We start from the raw sequence: 9391 nt of genomic DNA, 5'->3' as shown, positions 1-9391 counted from the left end.
TCCTTTTTATTCCACTGGTGGGTGACTTGGCTAGAAAAGGTGACAAGATGTGAGGGAGGAGTCTAATTCCACTGTGTCATTAGCACTTAATCTTTACGCAGATTATCATATCCAGTCAATTTCCTGATTTTATTAAATAATATGAGACAACATTTTGATCAGTGAGAGCCATTATTGAAGTGGCAGTCAGCTTCTTTCACCAAACACTTTACATTTGGCGCGCCTTTAAGTACACCGGCTTCCACAAGGAGCGTACCCACTGACTATGACTCAACCAATCAGACTGCACGCGGATGCAAAACCCGGAAAAACTTTCTTAGCAATCCATCACTGCTCCGGAACTTTTCCCCTATAACTATTGAAGAGTCGGTCGTGTAGACATTTATCTAGGGGGTTGACCGTGTAAAGAAGTGCTTTTTGTATGCGTTTGCTACTTTTAACCTGTTATAGGTTAAGGTAGGGATAGTGGTTTGTCTGTTATGTTTGTTTACATGCTGAATCAGCTGACTAGCTAATGTTACTGATTCTGCAATCATTAACCGAGTCACATGAGCCGTTAATTATCCACAAACTGTCTCTTCATAATTAAAAAAGTTACTTCCGTGAAAGAATTAATACGGAAATACCTAAGTAAACACGCGTTTTTGTTCCTAGTGAGCTACAATGCGAAGCTAACATTTAGACGAGGTGTTAGCAACATATCGGTCAGATGAAGTGGCTCGTTTAAAGGCCCTGTGGTGACTTCATGCCAACATGCCCTGCTCCTGTGGGGACTGGAGGAGATGGATTCGGCCTTTGGTCGTCGTGTTGTACATTTTGCTGCTGTTAGTCGTCCTGCCCTTGTGTATCTGGGAGCTGCAGAAATCAGGGGTAAGTGATCTGTTTATAAAGCTGCTACACTTTTGTCCAACGAATCTAAAAGCATAATAATTTAGACACCCCTCTTATGTGAATGATGAGAATATGGCTACAGATTCACAGCCTCAAAGTTATTCACCCTTTTTACACAGAGAATATATTTATTAGGGGTAGACCGATGTATCAACATCAGCCAATATTAGAATAATTGGTAATTTTATTCTGGATTTATCAGTCAGCCATTATATCGGCAGATATTTACTATTTGTGCATATGACGGTATCGGCCAATCTAAAACAGAGATCCATTATTTTTCGAGGGCACCGTCTATAGGGGGCAAAAGGTATTGCACCTTAAGTATATACAGATTGGATCGGGACGATTTTTTATTATTTTTCAGTGATCGGAGATCAGCAATTATAAATGATGAGTCTTGCTGATCCCCTGAAATAGATTGAGCACGTTAGCATATGCTGCTTCCAGGGGGAAAACTCCTGTAGGGGGCTCCTTTTTTGTGTGATGTTCTCTCCCTGTTGGTGGTTGGGTTTTCCCATAGAAGTCAACCAAATGGATGACGAATCAAGCGGTGATTTTCATTCTCAAGATGTCTGGGACGCTTACCAAATTGCTCTTCTCTCCAGATGACTTGTGTGAGTTTAAATCCTTCCAGGGAAACCTCAGAGTCTGCTATGAGCTTGTTCTTCCACGCCTCTGCAAACAAACATCAGGCTGTCAGTAGTCCAGCAGCAGCCGGGCCAGCACTGAGAGCTCATCCAATTTATTGGGGAGGGAGCAGACATTTCCCATAATCGCAAAAGGTAGATATGGTTTATATCTTCGTTTCCTCCCCAGAGTCTAATTCTGGAGGCAGAACCGGGTTTCCGTGGAGAGAGAGCCAGCGAAAGCAGCACCCACAACTGATCCCTGCAGTAAATGGTCGATTCATGCATGGAGTTGCATGAGTTTCCCAAAGCCTCTCAGAAAGTTCCACCTTAAGGCGTTAAAACACGCACAGAAGAAAAAGCAAAGAATAAAAAGAGAGAAACAAAACAAGAGCTGCTGTTTCTGGCTGCTGCCCACCTCGTGCCCTTTGTCACCAAACGCAATCTTTCCTTTTTCGTTCTTTGGCGTCCAACTTCACAGTAGCAATTCACCGCAAAATAAAGCTACCGGAATTATAACACTCTACATCCGGTCTCAAAACAGGAAGTTGATTTCATGGGATTTACAAAAATAGTGGTAATGTTTATTAATAAAATTATTCTTAAAAAGTGAACTTGAGTTACTTGCTAAAATACATTTCAGCGTTATAACTTTCAATAGTAAAAGCAAATTATCGGATCGGGACTAATTCCGATTGAATTGGATTGGATTGGAAGCCTAAAATGCTGATTATCTATAATATATATGTATTTAGCTTACATAAATGTGTTTTCCCCCTTGTTTTTGTGTCTTACGGCAGGTTGGCACTCATAACAAAGCATGGTTCATTGCTGGGATATTTGTGTTCATGACCATACCTATATCGCTGTGGGGCATCCTTCAGCACTTGGTGCACTACACACAGCCAGAACTGCAGAAACCCATTATCAGGTAAACACACCTTCAGTCCTGTCAGACAGCTGCATACGTTCAAAGATTTTCCCTTATGATTCCACCTTCCTGTTTTTTAGGATATTATGGATGGTCCCCATCTACAGCTTGGACAGTGTGAGTGTTGTTCGTCTTAGTTTTACACGGTTGTCCAATAAGCAGTTACAGGAGATGAGATGTTTGATTAATTATCTTTTGCAGTGGATTGCACTTAAGTACCCCAGTATAGCAATTTATGTGGATACATGCAGAGAGTGCTACGAGGCGTATGTCATCTACAACTTCATGACTTTTTTGCTGAACTACTTGGAGAACCAGTACCCCAGCCTGGTGATGATGTTGGAGGTGCAGGAGCAGCAGAAACACCTGCCGCCCCTGTGCTGCTGTCCCCCATGGCCGATGGGAGAGTGAGTTCTCTGAAGAATAATCCTATTTTCATTTTATTGCACCTATTGTACCTTGGCATATTACTTCTCGTTGTTGGAATGATACATTGCTGTTTATGATAATGATGGGGTGCAGTAATCATTCAAAACAGACTGGAAAATTGTGTTCTAAACATTTTCATCCAGACTTTTACCAGAATGTTTCAATGCTGTCTAATATAAATGTTCCCACTGTTTTTAGAAATCTCTATATTTAGATATTTTATTAACTTTTCTTTTTTCCAACCACATTTTTACTTTAATTAGGAACCTAAAGTAGAAATGACAAAAACGTACTTGCTCATTGTCGCTTCTCTGGTCAGATTTGTCGGAATTCCTCAATGAAAAGTACCAGTTTCCCATTAGCCTCAGTCGCGCAGCATGTCACCGGTAAACAGCAGTCATGGTTTCAAATCCAAATGAAACCATCTTTCAGCTGCTAATTTATTGGTAAACAATAATTAAAAAGCAGGTTACATGGTTTCAGTCAAGCCCTGTGGTTTCTTTTTATTACAACTGTAGGTCAGTGACGCTCGATGGTAACAAACACAGAAGCAGTGAGTGGAATGCTCCATCACTCTTTCCTGTTTCTACAGGATTTTAGAGGTTAACATGCGTCCAGGAACTACTAAAAATATGCAGCTGATTAATTGATCACCTGTTAGTGTGGGAACACCCGACATTTTTACAGTGTACATTTTAGGACATCCTCTGGTTTCAGGAAATATTCCCAAGACTTAAGACTAAACCACAGACCAAAGAGACTCAGGAAAACTCCCTCAGTAGTTTTATTTTTTTCATTTTGCTAATTTAATGGTTGACTATGGAACATTTTAAATAAAAAGCTAAATTGTTAAACAAATAATACTTCCACGGGGTGTTTAAAGGTATGCAAAGTGAATGTACCGTTTTTCCTTTAAAAGCTACAGTATATTAAAAAAAATAATAATAATACATTTTATTTTGTCAGGCATGACACTGGGTTTATGTTTACATCTACCAGCCGCTAGAGGGGACTGTTGTGCTAAAAGATCCGCTCGGCAAGGCGAGGCTGGGACTGTGTAAAATGGCGGACTTGGCAAGCCAAGCAGCTGATTCTGAGCGCAGATGTTCTAACAGTAAATACTGTTGTAAAATAAACTTATTAGTAGAAATTAGTCCTTATCCTGTATGATGTGTCTCTGAACATGGTGTTCTGGTGAAAATGTGTTCTGTTGTTGCACTACCACCTCTAAACACAGATGTCGCCAGAGTGTCCGTGTTCCATATTTAACCTTTAAATCTTTACATTTTACACACGCATTTCCCAAATGTCTGTGGAAAAGTATTGCGCACCTAAGTATGCTTGAAAAGCAATATCGTCTGGTTACGGCCAATTTGTCATCCAAACACATCACGAATGTGCGACAGTAGCAGAGCATTTTCCAAGAGTTTTGCCTGATGGAGTTTTGTCGGTGGAAGGTTTTCCTGAAACTTTCTATTGTGACGTAAATTAGTCAGAAGTCTGGTGAGGTTTAGAACGAAACCAGATGTTTTTTGCTATGGTCAGATGTTTAAGGGTTTGGAGCATTCAGGTGATTTTTATCCTTATGAAGGAAGTAAAATGTCAGCAGTAAGTTTAAATGCCTTCTTTCCAGCCTTAAAGACCAAGTTCACTTAGAAGTCGTTTCACTTGTTATATTTTTGAAATCTGATTGGTCACTGCGTTTAACATGCAGGTTAAATGTTAAAATAGTCTTCTATCCCAATTTCCTGCGTTAGCTGCTAAAATAGACAAGGAAGCTATCGGATTAGAAAAGCCTGACAGATCTACATCACACTGTCACGTAACATTCATGGACTCATCTTGACTCACGACGGGGAAGTCTGTTGTTGGTTTAGCGTCCAGGAAACAGCAGAGAGCGTCTCAGCTAGTAGAAGCTAACCGTTAGCATTAACAGCTCCATAACAAGGAACTCCTTCAGGCTTGTGTTATTAGTAGAGGTAAAACATCAATGTTGCAGAGCAAATGGAGTCAGTGGTAAGCCCTTTTTACAAGACACCATGCCAGCAATATTACGGCGTAATATTACAGCAGCAATGTCTTATAAACGCGCCATGCCGGCATGGCGTTGTGCGAAATTTGCGGCATTCGTTGTGCCTTGCTTGGTAGTAATATTTCGGTAATGTTCTGTCTCATACCGAGCTATTGCGTCATGGCGCAACAGAGGGAGGTGTCATGATGACGTGGGGAGTTAATGCCGAGCTCCGGCCAGCAAATATATTGAAAATGAAAGTAGACATGGGAAATAAGTTTTGCTTTTTGAACAAAGTCAGCTGAGACGACAAACTGGAGCGCTGCGGCGCTCTGTGAGCGTTTCTCTGTTAGAGCTGAAGCTCAGACCATCAGAGACTACACAGGGACTGATAGACACCTTTAGGAGCGACTTGTTAAAAAAAAACTTAAAGATCGCGGCTTCAATTGCAAGAAAAAGCAAGTTATGTTCAAGATAAACGGAGGTGCGTGGCATTGCAGATACCTCCCCAAACCCCCTTTATGCCGCCATCGCCTAATCTTTTACAAAAAGGACACGACTGCGCCACATTACCACCACGGTCTGACCACTTATAAACGACCTAAGGGACCCCGATGCCGCCATGGCGTTGCGGCAAATTGACGGCATTGTTTTTTAAAAACACCTCTAGAGTTATGTTGCTGTTATCCAATTAGAGGCAAGATTTCCGAATGTCAGGAAATAAGACCACAAATCCTGCCGTGTTCTGCTCCTCTCTCTTCTGGCTCAGAATTTGGAGTCTGTAATTCTACAGAGAACATTCATAAATGGAAAATATTCAGTGCATTTTTCAATCCTCCTAGGAGCTGACATCCTAGCAAGGTCACCTCGAGGTCAGACCATGATTTGTTTGGAGAGCTGCTAGGGGAAAGTGCCTTCTCTCTATAAAAATGGCCAAACTGATCTGGTCTGAAAAGTTTCAAATTTTCATTTAATATATAAAACTTCAATAGGATACACTTTATTTTTACTGAGATGAATTTATTTCTTGACACTATAATTGTATCATAACCTGTGATTTACTACATTTTTGGGGAAAACGTGTCTTTAAACTTGCCTCTAGGGTCTCAGTTTAATTTCAGCATTTATTTTTCCTTTCTCATTAAATCAGGGTTTTACTGCTGAGATGTAAACTCGGAGTGTTGCAGTACACTGTCGTCAGACCCGTCACAACAGTCATCGCTTTGTAAGCAAACTTTTCTTTCAGTGTTACCTTTGAAAAGGTTGGATTTTTGGTTCATTATTCTGTTTTCCTTTGTAGAATCTGCCAGCTGTGTGGAGTTTATGACGAAGGCAACTTTAGTTCTGCAAACGCTTGGACATACCTAGTCATCTTCAACAACATGTCACAGCTGGTAATTTCTAATCTGCTGCATTACGCCGGGGACACACCGGCCGCGGAAGCGCCGCAAAGCGCCGAGAAGCGAATCGCTCACGAAATTCGGCCGCTGCTCGCCGCTCCTCAGTTCAGATCAGACACGCCCCAGTCGAGGCGTGCCTCGGCTCAGCTGTAGTTTTTCTCTTAAAACACTTGGTGTCCTCAATTTCCTCTCTGCCTTTTCTCAGCTATTTTCCTCTACGTGTGTGTGTGTGTGTGTGTGTGTGTGTGTGTGTGTGTGTGTGTGTGTGTGTGTGTGTGTGTGTGTGTGTGTGTGTGTGTGTGTGTGTGTGTGTGTGTGTGTGTGTGTGTGTGTATACCTATGGTATGAGTTGTTTCTGCCAGTTGAATCTCTTGGAACCCGCTCCAATTCTGCAGCTGTATCCTAACAGTTTCTTCAGAAATGGGTACGTAAATAAACATGTTTTTCGGGGGTCGTACAGCTCCTTGTGTTTCTCAACTTCCATAATTAATTTAAAGTCATCCATCTTAACTGCTTGTCTCAGACTTTCTGCCTTTCTGTCCTGTTTGCTCCGGTGAAAAGACACCCCAAACCACACCCCCCTTCACGTGGTCACACACGCACACAAGTTCGATGTGTGTGTGTGTTCGTGTGGTTTTTCTGCAGTGTCTGATTACGAACACATTTGACTATTGCGGAATTTTATTTTGAAATGCTTTATTTTGTTAACTTTACCGGCCTGCCTCTTATGTCTAGGTTTGACTTCCTGCCAGAATTGACGCGATTCACCCGCGGCTCGCGAAAAAAATAGAGCCGACGCCGAAATGATCGCTGCACGGCGCGGGCTGGGGCGCCGGCGCGCGCCGATTCGAGGCGCTTTGGCGGCCCATGTGGTCTATAGAATAGCTCAACAAGGGCGCCGAATGAAGGCGGCCCCATTTTCGCGGTGCTTCCGCGGCCGGTGTGTCCCCGGCGTTAAAAGGATCAAACCCATTTTTTTCAGAGTAAAGACCATATCCGAGTTCATGGTAACATGTTTGCTCTAGTTTGCTATGTACTGTCTGGTGCTGTTCTACCGAGCTCTGAGAGATGAGCTGAGTCCCATCAAGCCCGTGGGAAAGTTCCTGTGTGTCAAAATGGTGGTGTTTGTTTCTTTTTGGTAAGCTCACTGTATCCACACAAATGTACATATTCAACGTGAAATTATTGAATAGAAGGTGGTTTGGGAAATGTGCTCATTTGTGTTTTCCAGGCAAGCCGTGCTGATTGCTTTGCTGGTAAAAGTGGGCATCATCTCAGAAAAGCGTACGTGGGACTGGCAAAGTGTGGAAGCTGTGGCTACTGGGTTACAGGTAACGAAGCTGAACAGAAGTGACTTGAATGAGTTATTTTCCTAAATGAATCAACATCTTTGATACAGCGTCTTGATTTAAATGTTCTTTAGTGTGAAACGGACTCCTGCTCCCTGTTTTCTCAGGACTTTATCATATGTGTGGAGATGTTTCTCGCCGCTATTGCTCATCACTTCAGCTTCACCTACAAACCCTACATCCAGGAGGCAGAGGAAGTGTCCTGCTTTGCCTCTTTCATGGCCATGTGGGACATCTCGGATGTCAGAGCGGACATTTCAGAACAAGTTCGCAATGTTGGTAAGTCTCCTGGCTGCTGACGGGACCCCCCCCCCCCCCCCCTTTAAACTACAGGGTGTGTATTGGCAAGAATCTGGAAATACAATTAGTATCACAATACAGGGGAGACGATATGGTCTAAATATCGCTATACAGACCGAATTTAAATGGAGAACTCAGACCAGACACTTCCTAGACACATCCAGTTTTCTCGCAAGATGTTGTAGCCACCTAGCAGTCGAAGTTTGAATTTCACCACAAAAGAAAATACAGGCTTTTAAAAGTCTGTTCAGTATCATCATACAAATGTCGCATATTTCAGTGTACTGATTTTTTTCCTACATCCCTATTAAAGATTGTTTTTGTGTGTGTCTGTTTGAATGTTTAAAGGGAGGACAGTCATGGGCCGTCCAAGAAAGTCCTACTTTGGTGAAGATCAAAATGACGGTGAGCGATCCGGTCTTCTCTCTTCAGCGTCTCAAGACGCCATCACCGAAACTGCGTCTAAAGGCCAGTATGAAGGCCTGGGCAGAACCCTCACTCCGCATTCTCTGTCAGCACCTGCTGGGCTGGACTCGGCTGCATTGAATGATGGTTTGGAGTCTAGACCTGAATCAACCCAAGACCATGGAAGGACCAACCGAACCAAAGAACCAGAAGAGGCAGATCTCATTGTGATCATCTAGCGTGGACTGGTGTGACGTGGTTGGGCAGGTCCCAGTTACAGCCTTTTAGTTTCTTCAGATGTTACTGATGGAACTCAAAGTGGTTTACAGGGGCGCATCAGCCCAAAAGGACCTTTCTGCTGGTGACAGCTCGAAGATTGTTTGAACTTACGGCACAACTAACCGGTTTACAAAATGCACTCGAAGCGGTTTTATGTTGTCCGAAACACTTATGCAGAAGCTCGTGTTGGGATACTGTAGTTTCAAAACTTGCCCTTAAGAACATAAGAACATCCAGTAAAGGACCTACTGGTGCACGATCGTTCACAGGACAGACTCGTTGGGTTTGTCTGAGTGAAACAGGTCCATGCTTCTCACAAGCAACTTAACCAAACTTAAATGTTATGGATAAAAAAAAATAACATTTACAGTTTTTCTTCTTCAGATTAAATCTTGGCTTACAGACAGAAATGAGTGCATCTCAAATTAACAAAGGAATTTCTAAAAATATCCATTTTAAGCATAAAAAACTGCATTCTGAAATCGTACAGTCAACACTGGTAAAGCCTTTAGGACATACAGCATTCTCTGTAGTAAACCGATTTACTTCTCAGATGCCTTGTTATATGTATTTTAGGACTAAAATATTAATTACACTACATAAGGATCAGACTGGATTGTTTTTGTGACATCAGCACTTTGTCTTTGCTTTTACAAGCATTTCCCCCTCTGTTTCTACAAACAGACACCTAACGTAAGGCTAAAGCTGTATTTCTGTCACACGCACCAGACTGATACTATTATCACATAACGCCCATTTTACCTTTT

The 9391-nt window shown here is 42.3% G+C and overlaps 1 protein-coding gene across 3 annotated transcripts; it reads left to right on the top strand.

Annotated features, from left to right (window-relative positions):
* Positions 1-318: 318 nt before the first annotated feature.
* On the top strand, positions 319-8846 carry tmem184c (transmembrane protein 184C). Of its 3 annotated transcripts, XM_015963783.3 has the most exons (11): positions 319-456; positions 655-870; positions 2321-2451; positions 2532-2568; positions 2653-2858; positions 6042-6116; positions 6192-6285; positions 7317-7429; positions 7523-7622; positions 7748-7919; positions 8289-8846. In XM_015963783.3, the coding sequence occupies exons 2-11, from the start codon at positions 754-756 to the stop codon at positions 8582-8584; spliced, it is 1341 nt and encodes a 446-aa protein (XP_015819269.1). In that variant the 5' UTR covers positions 319-456; positions 655-753; the 3' UTR covers positions 8585-8846. The 3 variants fall into 3 exon arrangements, with proteins under 3 accessions (XP_015819269.1, XP_015819268.1, XP_070406176.1); XM_015963782.3 differs by lacking the exon at positions 319-456 and having other exon boundaries at positions 549-870; XM_070550075.1 differs by lacking the exons at positions 319-456; positions 655-870 and adding an exon at positions 1543-1676.
* Positions 8847-9391: the final 545 nt, after the last annotated feature.

Source organism: Nothobranchius furzeri, chromosome 4 (genome assembly GCF_043380555.1).
Source record: "Nothobranchius furzeri strain GRZ-AD chromosome 4, NfurGRZ-RIMD1, whole genome shotgun sequence".
Taxonomy (NCBI): Eukaryota; Metazoa; Chordata; class Actinopteri; order Cyprinodontiformes; family Nothobranchiidae; genus Nothobranchius; species Nothobranchius furzeri.
The sequence above is the reverse complement of the archived record's forward strand: the minus strand, read 5'-3'. Positions and strand labels throughout refer to the sequence as shown.

Excerpts from the sequence above, each read along its gene's own strand:
- tmem184c (XM_015963783.3), top strand. The coding sequence starts at position 754 with ATGCCCTGCTCCTGTGGGGACTGGAGGAGATGGATTCGGCCTTTGGTC. Across the intron at positions 2,859-6,041 it reads CCCCCATGGCCGATGGGAGA|GGTTTTACTGCTGAGATGTA; the intron begins GTGAGTTCTCTG and ends TCATTAAATCAG. Across the intron at positions 7,920-8,288 it reads AGAACAAGTTCGCAATGTTG|GGAGGACAGTCATGGGCCGT; the intron begins GTAAGTCTCCTG and ends GAATGTTTAAAG.